This window comes from Paramisgurnus dabryanus, chromosome 9 (assembly GCF_030506205.2).
Source record: "Paramisgurnus dabryanus chromosome 9, PD_genome_1.1, whole genome shotgun sequence".
Lineage (NCBI taxonomy): Eukaryota > Metazoa > Chordata > Actinopteri > Cypriniformes > Cobitidae > Paramisgurnus > Paramisgurnus dabryanus.
The window spans coordinates 33,773,952-33,790,786 of record NC_133345.1 but is presented as its reverse complement, the minus strand read 5'-3'; the positions used below and the strand labels follow the sequence as shown (position 1 = coordinate 33,790,786).

Here is a 16,835-nt window from a genome sequence, read left to right as displayed (position 1 = left end):
AAGAATAAAAAGCTCAGTTATCTATGTATATTGTTTCCATAAAATGCTAATTAAAAAAACAGTAAATCACACACATTGTATACTTTTTACAGCACAATTTTTGTATTAGCATTAACTTAACAAAGTTAGATGTTTCGTGACATCTAAAGACTTAATATGCACTGTGATAAATATCAAACAATTGAGCTATGAGCAGATTTAAATTTAAGAGAGTGTTGACGAAACAAACAATACATGAAATAAAAGTGAAATACATTTCACTCTTCAACGTATAAACTAAAAGAGTTACTGTTTATTACACACATATTACACTACAGTAGTTACTCTCAGTCTTTGCTAATAAATGTTTGATACCTGCTGGTGGATGTGTAACTTGGCCTTTAAATGGCATCGATTTTTCTTACCTGATGCTCCATTCTAGGGCGCCACTTAACAAGCAGTTGTCGCGATCATTATGGGCTCCTGAGTCACAGGGCGCGACAGGGGGCTTCATTAATCGATCAAACTTGATCATATACTGTACAGAAGAGATATAATGGAATGAACTAGACTCTGTTCTTAGTTTCATCATCAGCAAAATGTTTACATTAGGATTAATAAACCCTAATAAATGATTTTCATGCACTCAATAGACAAAGATTTCTGCTTAACTTCCAGGCCATATTAAGATTTAATGATAAATGTATGCAGAAGTATAATTTTATATGTGAAAAATATACTTACTTTATACAAAGTCACAGATAAAAGAAAGGCTCAGTCCAAATCCTACTTGGGTTGAAAGAGGACTAGCAGCTAATCACATTAAAAGTCAAAAATACAACCTCTAATCTGTAACAGAGCTTCACCGTTCGACCGGGCAGAAATTCTGAATCCTTCAATAAATATTTTTATAATTGGCTAAACAAGAACTAATACTTAGCCAAAAATACCTAATTCAATCAAAATCCTCAATAACTAAACTCTAAAAGGACGTCCAATAACAATTATTAAATAACTTGAATCAAAAGTTTGCATAAAGCATATATGCAAAATAAGTCTTTACATTTGGCAGATGCTTTTATCCAAAGCTACTTGCAGGGTATTACACTATATACATTTTTATCAGTATGTGTGTTATGAACCCATGACCTTTTGCACTGCTAACGCAATGCTCTGGGCTATACAGATACATGATTCAACACACACTATAAAAATTATTTGCTGCCTTATTTTTGTTCAATCAACTGAGATTTACAAGTCATTTCAACTTACTAGTATTTTTCTTTACTAGAGATGAGTTGTTATAACTAAGAAAATATATCTGAAATATGTCAACTTCATTTTATAAGTTGTAGCAACTCATCTAGATAAATATTAGTAAGTTGAAATGACTTGTAAATCGGAGTTGATTAAAGGGCACCTATTATGCAAAATCCACTTTTACAAGGTTTTTGGACCGTGTGTGGAAACAACCACCCTACGATGAAAAAAATCCACCTGGTCCTTATTTTTTTAATCCCCATAAACCAAAGCAATCTCATTAGACATGCCGTTTTGATTCTCTTATCAATGTGAGGTCACATTGATAAAGCCCCGCCCACTTACGGTCCTGCATTACCATAGTATCCACCCACAGCGAGCTGTACTCTGTCCACTAGATACTATTGTATCAAGACTTTATTAATCAGATCCATTTAAACTGAAAGTGCTCACTGTCTGTTTGTAAGGAAGTGAGGAGCTGTAGCTCATTTGCATTTAAAGGTATTAAAACAGTGCGTTTTTGCCCCCACCCAAATAGGGGCGTTTTGGACATGCTATTATAAATGATCTGTGGGATATTTTAAGCTGAAACTTCACAAACACAGTCTGGACACATCTGGTACTTATATTACATCTTGTAAAAAGGCCATAATAGGTGCCCTTTAAACATAAAAATTAAGGCAGCAAATTTTAAAAGTATATTTTTACAGTGCAGGGTTCTTCAAAACATTCAAAGAAAACACAAGCTTGATTTACTTCATTTATTATAATAAATATATTGTATGTACACTTATGTAACACAATGTACAATTTAACTATTATACTAAACTGCTGCAATTGTTGCCAATTAAAAAATGCAGCATTTTTGTCAAATCAACATATATTTTTGTTACTTTAACAAATTAAGTTCAAAAAATTAAACTTGTTTTTATAAGTTATCTAAACTTATCACAGGTTAAAACTTAAAATAGTAGGTTGAATTGACAAAACCAAGTTGTTTTACAGTTTTTTACAGTGCGTATGCAGAGATACACCACCAAAGGTCTATTTCTCCAGTGATGAAACAGTGTTGGAACTGAGAGACATACAACAATAGTTTACTGAGGGACCAACAAGAACATCTTGTTCATCTGATGGTGTAAATCCTCAGAGGATACCAAAATCTTCAAAAATACAATGATATGTGAGCTATCTATATAAACCGAGGAACATTTGCTGCTCGGTCCAAGTGTAACAAAAGTTGTAAACTTCAGCTTGTGGGTCTACATCCAGTGATGAAGCCCAAATTATTTAGGCCTACTGATATCCCCAACAACGAATTAAGAGCGTATATTCTAGCATAAATAAATCTACATTTTCATGACATACTTTGTGCTATAAGTGAAGAAGTGAATTCTTAGTGCTTAACAAAATCTCTCACACCTCATTATGATCTGTTGATAAACCCCTGTTAAACACTTTAGTTTTGATTTGGTTCCCTATAAAGAACTGTCTGAAAAACATATTTTCTTCAAAGACCATATTGTGCAACAGAAAGTTTCTCTGTATGTTAAGGGTTCTTTAAGGAACCATACACATTGACAAATAGGGTTGCAAAGGGGCTGAAAGTTTCTGGTAAAAATCCAGAAACTTTTCATGGAAATATTTCAAATTGGAAACTTAACGGGAATTTATGGGAATTATTCTGAAATTTTGGAAATTGTATATAAAGTATATCACATGCATGCAATGTATCCGTGCTAAAAAAATCCGGTTACTTACGCTCATCAAGCTTGATTTATTTGATCTTTTTTGTACCAAATAAACCCAGGCTTGAGGAACATGAGACTTCAAAAACATTACAAATAGTAACTAATTTGTCTACACTTTTGAGTGTTTTTTTTTTTTTGTATGGGTACTTTCTTAAATCATCCCACCTGTTTTCTCAGTCAGTGTGTTTGTCTTTACAATTATATACCGTATTATACGGACTATAAGTCACATTTTTTTTCATAGTTTGACTGGTCCTGCGACTTATAGTCAGGTGCGACTTATATGTCAAAATTAATGCATACTGACTAACATGAACCAAAAGAAAACATTACCATCTACAGCCACGAGAGGGCGCTATATGTTGCTCCTGTATCCTACCGCAAAAAAAATGTTAACTAAAACATTAATTTAAAGGTGCAGTGTGTAAATTTTAGCGGCATATAGTGGTGAGGTTGCAAAATGCAACCAACGGCGCAGTCCACTACTCACCCCTCACTTTTGAAACGCATAGAGAAGCTACGGTAGCCGCCACCAGAAAAACATGTAATTGTCGGAGACAACTTGGTAAAAAAGTTTGTCCATTAAGGGCTTCTGTAGAAACATGGCGGCACAAAATGGCGACTTCCATGTAAGGGGACCCTCTTGTATGTAGATAAAAACGTCTAATTCTAAGGTAATAAAAACATAATGGTTCATTATAAAAAGGTTTTTATACTCCCCTGATAATATAGTTTTGTATATCATTTTGCATTTCTGTCAAGAGATCTTTCTAAAAATTACACACTGCACCTTTAAAGAAAACAGAGAAAGACTTATCAAACAAAATGCCCCCAAAAAGAATAATAATTTTCTAAATAAATGCGACTTATAGTTTTAAATAGTTTCAAATAGTTTTTTTCCTTTTCATGACACATTTTTTGACTGATGCGACTACTCCGGAGCAACTTATAGTCCGGAAAATACGGTAATGTTGTTGCACACTAGATTTCACACGGCACAAGGAATTGTATGTAATGTACTTGAATACATGCAAAGATGTACATATTGATATTATTTTGTGTGCCAGATTCAAGAAATCTATGGATGTTATGAAAGAAAATGCAAGTACATACAGGGGGTGTGGTCACAATGATGTGTGCATGTGACAAAATTATAATGCAAGATTTTTATAACTACATTTAAGTTCCCTGCTATAGGCAACTTTGCATTTTTTTTTCTAATTCCCAGTTTATTCCCATTAATTCCCAATAAAAAGTTTCCAGCCTTGAATATTCCTGGAATTTTGCAACTCTACTGACAAATAATCTTTTAGGTATTCCATTCAAACACTGATGTATTTTATTAACACTTCCCATCCAAATGTTGGCAAGGTGATGTGATCTCCACACCAAGAGCATTAAGACATCATACACCTTCACACATACATTCCTACATGTATTGTTGCCTTCATGTACATTCACACACAAAATCTAAAGCCCTGAGCCACTGTCATCCTGAAAGGTAAAATTATACACATATCACAATCTCCGGAGAGCATCTTGATTCAAAGATTAATCACAAGATATCCCAGAATCCCAGCAATCAGTAAAACAGCAGTGAAAATGATGCCTGCGAATACTTTCATCAGATCAGTTTCTCCATCCACCGTTTCTTTGGGTTCCTCCTCGCAAATTGAAATCACACCGACAGACGAGTTTCCAACACTGACTGTGGATTTTAACTCTGCGCCTGCTTCCTGTTTCGCCTCCACGGCCCACGGGGCCACCTGGACCTTCATCTCCATCTCCTCCATCATCTGGTCCACCTGCGCGATCTCAGTCTCCAGGTCTTTGAGATCGGCGGTGTCGATGTTCGCGTCGCCTTCGTACTTCATGTTTTGGACGCTCATGGCTCGCGCGGCCACGGTCGTGGTGCTTCCGGTCATCCCGGTCTGGATGAGATGTCTCGTCGGCACTTTCAGCGGGAAATCCTGGCCGATCTCCAGCGATCGTTTCATGTCCACCTCCAGTAGCTCCACGCTGCTGGTGAAGAGCACCCAGAGCCGCTCATATTCAGCGCGGTCATCTTTACTGATGCTCTTGTCTTTCAGGAGAGCCGTCAGTTTAGTCCGGTTGGCCACCGCCAGCTCCTGCGCTTTTTTGCGGGTCTTTTTCAGCTCCTCACGTAGATTTTGTGAATCCGACGTGCTGCCCAAAGCGATGACAAGATGCCTGTAACAAGCCGTGACTTTATTCAGCGCATCCAACATGGTTTTGCATTCGTCTTTGCCCATAGTCGCGTAGCTATGGATACGTTTCCTACTGGAAATCCAGAAAGCAAAGTCCGAGACTGATGCGCAAAGCCTGATTTATTAATAATAACGCGCTCGATGCCGGCTGATTTTAGTCTCCACGCCATACAAACACAGCCATGGTTGCTCTCGTCATTGCAAATTCTTCACCATCCATGTTATCTGGTCGGGCTTATCACTAAATGGATCCCTAAACGGCTTTAGTTTGGCTGCCGGAGATTAGACGGCTTCAGTGTGCCCGCAGTGGGCGTGTGGAGCGCGATTTGGAAACCTTTTCTCTGTTGAACGTTAACGCGCGCGCAAGATGTCTGTTTGAGAGATAACAGGTGTTTGTTTCAAAACTCCGAATTGAACGTCTGGCTCTTATGACGTCACGAAGGCATTCCGAGAGACCAATGCAAACGCGGCGATGATGAAACGTATCGTCAAATCGCTTAAATCCTCCGTATCCTACTCTTCTTGTTGATGCTGATGCTGCTGATGATTATGGGATTTTCCCGAAGCGAACGGTCCGCTATAGGTTATGCTGTCTTTGGAGATGCTAAAATGGCAATGACAGCTTGCTAGTAGGATAACCAGTCAGTGCTGCTGAATGTTATCTAACCTGCTGGAGGATCAGACAAACCTGTCACGATTGGTTGACCGATACCATTTTATACCAATTCTTCCTATTATAATTATTATTTATAACACCGCCAGGATATAGGCTCTTATTATTAGCCTATATTATTATTATTATTTTGTAGATTGAAAATAATTTTCCTCATAAATGCCTAATTTCATCTAGGGTACACTATAGTGTTATTATGTCAAAGATTATAGTGGGTCCCCTAGCTAAGCCTACATCATTATGAACGGTTTCAACATAACAAACCGGCTTTCACGGAACAAACGCAACATCCGGTAAACTTTCCAAAGAATCAATAACAACAAAGTCCTTTTAGAGTAGTTTGTTTCTGATAACAAGCAAAATAAACAACAAGTAGACCATTTAGTGTTATTTTCAATAAGATATTTATTCCAGAGTTTAGTTTAGCCACAAGTCAGATCATTAAACAAAGAGAGACCGGAAGTTAAGTTCTGTCTAGACTTGTAACCATGACAACGCATGTGTGGCTTTCACAAAGTAAGATGTGATCCTGGATCAACATTTTTATCAAAGAAACCCGAAAATAACTCAAACACTAACCATTTTTACCCCTCAAATTAGTGTGAATGAATAGTTTAAAAGTTTTTAATTTAAAACCTAATTTATATTTTTGTGCTTTATAGGGGGTCCGTATAGGAGGGACCACCCGCTTTGAACACTGGGCTTTACAATGAGTGTAGGATTCATGTACAATGTTAAGTATTCATAAAATATGGCTTGACTTCAAAAGGATGCATTCAACAGTGTGATGCATAAAAAATAAAAACACAAGTTTCTTACTCTTTTGCACTTTTCATAAGGTCTTTCCACAGTAAAACTTATTTTTATAATATTGAACAGATGGCAGAACGACATTCAAGTGGCCCAGGAGAACATTCAGTCAATTTAATCAGCTTATAATCATAAAAGCATTACACTGACGGCATGGTAGTGCTTGAAGTCTGTAACAAACTTTAGCTGTTCCTTTACTTATTATTTAGCTGAAGTGAGTTGGGAACACCTTACTACTTTATCCATGATTAGAAGTGTTGACGCTGAGTGGCTTACAGGGTTTATTCTGTTAACCAGCAAAGAGAGGCTTACAAGTCATTCTTGATTTAGATGTGCCAAAATTAAACCAACGTTCTGGGCTTTGATATGTGGCTTGCATCAAACAGGCAACTTATGACTGTATATTTAAAAATGGGCCCACTGCTACAGTGCTATTTGTTTAGATGTATGTTGATGTGCATTCATTGCATTTACAGACTTTCCCTGTGCAGCTTTTTGCAGTAACACAGCTTCTGTTATTGATAGTGCAGGAACAGTTGATCTGAAAAAAACTTTTGAACAGATCATTTGAGTCATTTCATCATTTCAATGGGACTCCATTGGATTTTAAATGTGGATGGTAATTTGTTGCATTTCTAAAGAAGGAGGTTTAAAGTTCAGAAAGTTGTAGCATGATACACACCTCCTTTAAATCCTATCTCTAGATGTAGAGGTGCAATGTCTTTTTTAAAGTAGAGAAACACACTGGCACTTTGTCATTTAACAGGCAAGTCAGGTGTATTTTAAAATCAGATATACTGTATTGTGCGATTAAAATATACATTGCATGCTGCTGGACCGATATGATTGTAAGGCACCACAGTCTATTCCAACACTTACTAAATAAAATAGTTAAATATATGCATGTTTTCAAAGTCGCACAGTGTTAAATAATTGTGATTATGATGTTTACCGAAATAAGCCCTACACTGCAAAACATTATTTTCTTTTTTTTTGTCTTGTTTTCAGTAGAAATAGGCTATCTAAAAATGCCAATGGGGTTAGCAAATTTTTCTTGAATTTTTCTTGAATTTAGTGTTTAAGAAAAATTTTCAAGATTTTTTTGCTTACCCCATTGGCAGATTTTTTTGCTTGTTTTATGCACAAAAGCACTTAAATTTCATATTTTTTGTCTATAAACTGGACTTATTTTCTTGGGTCGCTTTGCTCATGAAGAAAATGCATCTTAATTTAAGAATTTTTAGATATTTTTACTGAAAAAAGACAAAAATACTTAGAATGTTTTTACTTTAAAATAATTTTTTGCAGCGTAATTAGTTTAATTGAGTGAATTTCTCACCCCATTTGCAGATTTTTTGCTTGTTTTAAGCACAAATTGACTTAGATTTGATATGTTTTGTCTTTTCTTAGGTTCTTTTTACTCATCAAGAAAATACATCTGGATCTAAGAATTTTTTGATATTTGAAAACAAGACAAAAATATTAAGTAAGAAAGTCATTTTTATACTCTATGATGTTAGACAAATACCAATATGACATAAGATACTCATTATCTGTTGGTGTATAGAATGAAAAAAGATTGGCGCTGAAAAAATTTATTGACTGAATACGTGTGATAAAGAGTTTGTGTCTAAAAAATTATTTAATGATCATGTAATTTATAATTATGACATATTAAAAATAGTTTGTTGAAATAAAGATACAACATTTTTCTGAATGATTCATTCGATATTTTTGTATATTTTTGGGCTATGTTTAATATCTCCAGCAGTGTTTTTCTGTTAAACAACAAGGCTTTGTTTTTCATTTGGGTCACATTCACTTAATCACCACTAGCAACCACTCAACCATGTGTTATTGGCAAAAGCATCTCATTTCAAAACATCTTATACCAGATTGAGCCTCATCAACAGACAGACACTTGAAACCAGAGACAGATGGAGTAGATGTCTTGCTCTGCATGCATGTCTTATTTATCACTACGTGTGCATTGACATATGATATTGAATGATTTCGTTCCACTTCAGTCACATTTCACTAGTAACAGATGGTTTATACATATAAGTAATTTACAGTGCTTTCAAGATATACATGTAATAATATACAGTCCTTTTAAATCAAACCAAGACTTTGGCATTATGCTTATGGATTCGGCTGATGTTTTAATCCAAAACTGCATGCCGCACATTTATGATACATGTGCTACATTTATATATATATATATAAAACGCTTTATTAAAAGGCACTTAAAGTGCACAGTGCACTACACAATATTTAAACAGACCATAAGGTGAGTTTTGCCGGAGAGACCATGTGGAGTTGAGAATGCCAAATATATTTGAACAAAAGATTAGTCATGCATTAATAAGGAGTAAATATTGATTTTGTTTTTCAGATAACCCCCTAAAGTGCACACGCAAAGTCATGGCTGTGTAATGGTGAGGAATCTAGGAAGGCTGCAAACAGGATCTCAGACAGGAGCATAACTTAACTTTAAACGAGATGCTCCCCGTGGACTTTGACTGCAATTATAGCTCAAAATGAATAAAGCGCTGCTACGAAGTAACAATTAACATATCTGCCACTATTTAGGTTTGACATGACATTTAAGTTTGTAATAATAGTATCTTGTATACCGGTACAGGTTGTTGATGTTGCATATTTTTTTACTGTACAATAAGATCCATGATATGTCTGAGACTACACCTGCTGAGAGACCCCGTAGAGTTTGCTCCACATAGGGTAAAAGAGCTTCACATTAACCTGCTGTGTGCATGCAGAATAGGATATACCATTCCAACCGTTATCCCCAAGGAGTAAAAAACAGCAGGTCCCTGCAGACCGTTGCCTGAGCCAGCTGTATCTAATAGTGCTGTATGCCAACGCCAGGGATTTCATTTAGATTTAATTATCAGTATTTTTCAAACATAGGCCAAATAAGCAATAGAAGAACACTAACAAGACAGTACAATGTTTACCACTGTTAAACAATTGTACCATGGTAATCTTTTATGCATTTCATGTAAATTCCTTGGTAAATTAATTAGGAAAAGTCTTAAAGATAAAGGAGACTTAAAGGGGACATATCATGACTTAAAAAATTAAATCTTTGGTGTCCCCAGAGTACATATGTGACGTTTTAGCTTAGAATACCATATAGTTAATTTATTCATGTTAATTGCCACTTTGTAGGTGTAAGCAAAAATGTGCCGTTTTGGGTGTGTCCATTAATAAGCAAATGAGCAAATGAAATGCAAATACTGATCACCATAATGGTGGTTTGCTGAAATTATGGGCCCTATTTTAACATCTAAGGGTACGGTCTAAATGGGTGTATCCTAATCCACTTTTGCTAATTTAACGACAGGAAAAATGGTTTGTGCCCAGAGCGCACAGTCGAAAAGGGTTGTTCCTATTCTTTTAATGAGTAATGGGTGTGTTTTGGGCGTAACGTGCAATAAACCAATGAGAGTCTCAGCTCTCATCCCCTTTAAAAGACAGTTGCGCTGGCGCTATGTCTAATCCCTATTTAGATGACGGACTTTGTAAACTAAAAAACTGTGTGAAAAGCAAACCCGCGTTGTTGTCTCATTTATAGGTGTATATTTCTAAAGCGCTCATTAAATAACAAAAACAATATTGCGCCATAGATTTTAGAGCAGGTTTTAGTTGGTCAATAGCGTAGTCTATTTTAGTTGCCTCAAAAGAGCAACGCACCAAACAATGCGCCTGAACACACCTCGTTTTTAAATCAGAATGAAATGCATTTGCTATTTAAACAACGTGGCACTAAATGTGAAAATGATCATTGCGCCGGGATGAAACTAGCAGAAGACACTTGTGTCACGCATTGTGCGCCGGGTGTATGATAGAGCCCTGAAACTCATTTGTGCTGTCTATCTCTCAATTATCTTTCTCTCTAGAGATATGCTTTTTTACCAGGATTTTAGAAAAGAGCATAACAGAGAGATTAACTGTTTGGTAACCTTGCAGCACAAATGCAATTAAAACTCGCCCATCTGGTACAAATGAAAAATTCAATTTCTCAAGCTAGCACAATCTGCCAGCAGCTTTGTTACAAACTCAGTTAGATGTTACAGGTTGCCAATGTGAAGATATAGCAGTATAACAAATAATTTATGCAAAATGCTTAATAAAATGTTGCAGAAATATAAATAAATATACCCTGAGAAATAAACATGAATATATTTGTTTGTTTTTCAAGCCTAATGTTGACAGTCATCTATTGATGATTTGATACGTGTTGTTTTAAAATGCCGTTTCAAATTCAATTCCTTGTGTTGTGACCACATTTCAAGAGGCTGAGCTATTGAGGTAATCATGCATGAAACTGATATACAATCAAAAATCTTTTATGGTTGCTTGATGTTTAATGGCTCTTTTCCTGTAGATGGAGTGGTAATCTGAAACACATTCAGAGCACACAAGCTCTTAGCCGTAAAGGGGCAAATGAGTCCATGAATGTCCAGCAGATTTCCAGTCATGATGTCTGTATTGGAAGTACTGTAATGCTTTACTTTTTCTGTGAACATGATAATGGATGGATTTATATCCTGCATAGATTTTAGGGGTGGGCCGATCCGATATTTAGTATCGATATTGGTCCGATATTGGCGAAACTGGCCGGATCGAATATTGTAGAAGTCTGGAAATCCAATACCAACACAGACCTTATCATGGCAACTTGGGGTAAAGCATGACTTGCTGAGCAACATGAATTTGCACAAAGTTGCACTGTGTTATTTGCAGCTTAATTGATTAAAAGGGTGATAGGGATGGTATTGGATTGGTTTAGTTATTGATAGATACTCAAGGTTGTGGTATCGACATCAGTATCAGACATGAAAAAGTGGTATCGGCCCAGCCCTATGGGATTTAAATTATAAATGTCTAATGCAACAAAAATGCATGATTAAAAGCGAAACATATGATCTATGAGATTTCTTAATGGACAGAGAACTGACTGAATTCAAATTTATCTCAATGATCTCAACAATGTTTCACATCATGCTGAGGTTTTGATACAAATTTGCAGTGAATATTTCAATATGAGATAAAATATTTCTCATCACATTTTTCAAAAACCAAATATGACCCTGGACCACAAAACCAGTCATAATTGAGATTTATGCGTTTATTGAGATTTATGCATATTGAATAATAAATAAATAGGCTTTCCATATGGTTTCTTATAGGGCAATATTTTTGTAAATATATTTGAAAATCTAGAGGGGGGCAAAAATCTAAATATTGAGAAAATCGCTTTTAAAGTTGTCCAAATGAAGTTCTTAGCAACTCATATTACCAATGATAAATACATTTTTGATATATCTACGGTAAGAAATTGACAAAATATCTTTATGAAACATATTCTTTACTTAATATCCTAATGATTTTTTGGCATAAAAATCTATAAATTTGAATGTATGGCTACAAACATACCCATGTGACTTATGTGTGTTTTTTTGCTTCGGGGTGACAAATTATCTGCACTTTAACACTGTTAAAAATTAGCTGTAATTATGCAGCTGGTTGCCAGTTACTTACTGTAGTAGATAAAGACTGAAAATGTTTCATGTTCATTTAACTTTGAACAAACTGTTGCCAGTAAATAGCATAAATGTAAAATCTACAGTAAGTTACCGGCAGCTAGTTGCCAGTTAAACTGTAATTTCTACAGAAATGTTTTACAGTGTATGCTACCCACAATTATGTTATTATGCTATATCATAACAGTTGTCTTATTCTTACCGATGTGAGCATTTGTTCTTGTAGTCTTTAATGTACATTAGATATAAATGTATATGGTATGGAAATCTGGAAGTGAAGCAAGTGGGGATGCTAATGCAGTGTAAGGTTGGTCTTTGGTGGATGGATCACCCCGATGATCTGCACATGCTGTAATCCAGATTACCAGGGTACTAAGGGCCTCTGGATTAACACTATAATGCTTCCTAATGCCCCTTTTAATGGAAGTAGCTCTTTTCTTTTCCCAGTCTTCTTCTGGACCCGTTGAGCGCATGACATGGATGCAGATTATTCGGCACATGGTTTTGAAAATAAGGATAAATGGCACCCTGGCATCCTGATGAAGGCCTGTTAGGGCCAGTAAGTGAATGCATGTGAAATCTTTTTTTTTTTTTTTATAATTTATTAATATTTACTAATAACTACAAACCTAAAATGAAAGGTCAAGCCTTGTGCATTGCATTGTGGGATATATATATATATTGCTAAATGCACATTTTAACAAATGTGTAGATGACATGAACTTTAAAATAAATTATTAGGCTATATTTTAAAATAAACTTCATTTTAAGAGTTTTGTTTAATATCCATGCATGCAGTATAAAACTTTGCAGAGATGTGAACATGGGCCTTATTTAGTTTCTGAGTTGAGTAGACATTAAAAAGAGATGAGGGTTTTATCAGCAGGCTATGAAGAAAAGCTAAAACTGCAGACCAGCCAGACAAAAAAACTGAGTAAAAGAAAGCTCGTCTTGTTTATTGAATTATTGATGCCCCACTCCAGAAATTCAGAGACTGTGTAGCTCCCAGTGCCGTCACACACGCAATACCTGACCTGATATAACCAGTAATTCACATTTCCATCACTTCCCCTGACTTACTGTTATAATAAAACGCGAGTCTGTTTGTCTCCACATGTGCATTCGTTTTGGACTATATGGTTTTTCTTCATACTGAGATCATCTGACACCAGCACTTCATAATTCACCTCTGATGGATCATGGCTTCAAATTAAATGGGATCATTGTAAGGGGAGGCATGCAGGGCATCTGTCAGTGTCAGCTTTAACACTAATCCGGTCACATCTTCACCTGCTGATAGCTGAGAACTTGAGGTGAAAGTGAAAAGCTCAGGTTTTCTAGCCCTCCCTCTTTTCAGCAATTCAATTTAAACTTATGACAGGCAAAGAGATCTTTGAAAACAAATGCATCTGTAACCTTTGTAAGAAAATGCAGAAATATTTAAGGTTTGTATTGTTTGCAATAGATGAAAGTATAATTAAAGTCATTGTGGTTATGTACATGTATTCTACATATTTAATGTTTTTCCTGTTTTCTGTGTTTTCTTTGTTTGTGTTAAGATGCTTTGAGACAATGCAACATTTAACAAAATGCCACAGAAATCCACTTTAAAATTTAGTAATTTTTAGTGGTGGATTTTTCTTTCAATCTGTAATTCATAAAAAACTAAATAAAACAGTCTGTGTAGCCCAAATAGTGAAAACTCCAGAAGTATGTTAGCATCATTATGCAATGAGTCATTGGCCTCATCCTTTAATATCTTAAATATTAATTTAACCCTTATGTTATGTTAGAGACTTTTGAGTCTTCATTTGGCCACAACTTTCTCTGTGTTTCAGCAAACGGAATGATTTTTGGTGACAAATCTTATATTGACATATATAAATATGTCACTGATTTGGGGAAAACACACAAAATGACTGATTTTCAATATAAAAAGTGATTGTGGACTGATTTGTTTACCTTTTATCACCGCCTTGGGCATGTCCAAGATAAGTAATAACATTGGCTTTGATGCACTGATTTTTTTCCCGTCATTTACTGTTCATGGCTGTTTTTGCCTCATTGACTTCCATTACAACGACATTTTTTGATTGCAGAGCCATGACACCATATAATCATGCATTCTTGATTGTTGATGGTTTTCCCTGTTGTGAAGAGGTACCATTTGTAATTTTAACTGTTGATCACCAGGTGGAACCATTAAACCTTTAGAAACGCCTTTGCAAAAACAAAGCTTAGTTTCTGGCTTGTATATGGAGAACAAGTAACAGCTTATTATTTCGTGTGTGTGTGTTTTTGTGTGCATGCGTGCATTTTTATTTAGTGGATGTTTTCATCCTGAACATAATGAAAGAGTAGTGCATTTGAACAATGTACAAGGATTAAAGGAAAACATGATGTGTTACATTACACAAGAGAACTCAAATTATTCATAGCAAAAATGAAACACATCTCGCGATAATAAATTAAACTGCTGGACCTGAAAGCTAAAGCTGTGCTGTTTTGTTATTACATACAAGCTTGTAGCTAATATATCACGGTCTGTTTTAAACAAATGAATGTCTGTTTACATGCATATATCCATAAGCTGAATGAGCTTTGCTTTATTGGAAATGCACAGTGTGGATCATGTTGTCTTAAGCCAAGCTGCTCACCCTGTCTGGTCAAACATAGGCCAAATGTTTCTGAGCACACAGGCAGTCTGGGAAACAGAAAGAGCTCCTGCACGCACCGTTCAGCCTTTAATCTGCTTTAGAGTATTGCTGGTGTGTGTGGCTGGTTTTATTTATTTATTTTGAGCAGACTGCCGGAATTGCTGGATAAACACAGTGGATAAACTGTTCAGGATTTTTAGGGAGAACATGAAGGGTTTGAAGGCAAATCTTTATTGAGATGTCTAGATAATCAGCCTCGTTTAGCATTGTAAAAAATATGATGTAGAGAAAACACATGAAGCCATGAAAGCATTATAATAATAAACATCAAGAAATCAATTATATTTTCAGTGATTAGATGCTTTTTACAGTGACGTTTTATATGATTTCATAAAAATGTTGGATGATGGAGATTTATAGCGCCACCCTGTGGTGCATATTGGTTAAAAAAAGGCTCATATGTGTGTTAAAAGGATAGATCACCCAAAAATTTAAATTCTGTCAAAATAAAGACCTCCATAGTAGGAAAAAATTTTTATTGAAGTATTTTGATAAATGATGAAGAAGATATTTTGATAAATGATGGTAAGCACACAGTTGATATAGTCACGTATTTTTTTTATTCTTTTTTCGTGCTATTATCACGAAATTTCGTGTTTTTTCGTGATCGTGTAACGAATTCCTGTTTTCGTGTGATTATCACGTATTGGTTACTCAACTGTTTTGTCCTATTTTCTTACCATTGTCGCTTCGGTTTAGGGTTAGATTTACATAAAATGACATCCCTAACCAAACCCAACTCTAACCCTAACGCCAGGCGACATATAAAAAAATAAATCAGAAAAAATAGTATAAACCAATATATAAAGTGACATTCTAATGCAAGCACCAAATCTAACCCTAAACCGAAGCGTCAATGGTTTAAAAATAGGAAAAAGCAGTTGAGTAACCAATACGTGATAATCACACGAAAACGATCACGAAAAAACACGAAATTTCGTGATAATAGCACGAAAAAAGAATCAAAAAAATACGTGACTATATCACGAAACTTTGTGAGACTGGGTAGCCAGTTGATGGTGCCCATTGAAATCCATCGTATTTGTTTTTCCTATGGAAGTCAATGGTTAGAAGTAAAAATTGAAGAGTTAAAATTTCAGTGTTAAGTTGAATTTTACTAATCATTCTAGTGTTAACCTAACTCCTTAGTGATGTAATAACATTCTGCCCATACATTTAAGTCTTCCTTTTCCTTTGTCCTGCAGGTTGAACGTTAATTTAGGCTACTTTAATTGTTTAATGCTCCTGTAATGGAATCTGTAACTTTATCCTCTCTATCACCATCTCTGCATTTACATCAATTTTGTTGTTTCATTTAATACCATCACTGCGATAAGTGTTTGCATGCATTATAAAGGACACACCTAAAACAGGCACATTTTTGCCTGCACCTACAAAGTGGTAATCTTAAGATGCTATAATAAATTATCTGTGAGGTATTTTGAGCTAAAACCTCACAAAATTTAACTCTTAAAAGTGTTCATTTAACGCTGATGTGTGTGGAGCTATAAACTCTGAAAAAGTGTCGAAATCAACTATTGTACGATTCATAATTTTACAATTTTTTTGGTGTGTAAGTGTTTATAAGGTACAAAAGGTACAAACCCCAAAGTAAACGATGACACAAGTTATCGTCTCCAACTTAAATCTCTTTTCTTGGACTACAACAAACACACGGATTGTAGGTAACAGTTTACTTCCTGGGATTGGTGATGTAGACAAGACCGACATTATCATAATTCCTCCCCTTGGACTCACTAAGTTAACTCCTGTTAGCATTGCATTGTGAGCAAATCTTTCAAACATGGTAAGGAGCGTCACATTTCCGGCTGACGTCAGAGGTATTC

General features: G+C 35.4%; 1 protein-coding gene across 1 annotated transcript; it reads right to left on the bottom strand.

The window, feature by feature from the left end:
* Positions 1 to 2,084: 2,084 nt before the first annotated feature.
* On the bottom strand, positions 2,085 to 5,881 carry LOC135739907 (regulator of G-protein signaling 9-binding protein). The gene has a single exon (XM_065257999.2). It carries the CDS (start codon positions 5,261 to 5,263, stop codon positions 4,535 to 4,537), a length of 729 nt encoding a protein of 242 aa, XP_065114071.1. The 5' UTR covers positions 5,264 to 5,881; the 3' UTR covers positions 2,085 to 4,534.
* Between the last annotated feature and the right edge of the window lie 10,954 nt (positions 5,882 to 16,835).

What these genes read in the sequence shown, in the direction of transcription:
- LOC135739907 (XM_065257999.2), bottom strand. Translation starts at nt 5,263, where the DNA reads ATGGGCAAAGACGAATGCAAAACCATGTTGGATGCGCTGAATAAAGTC.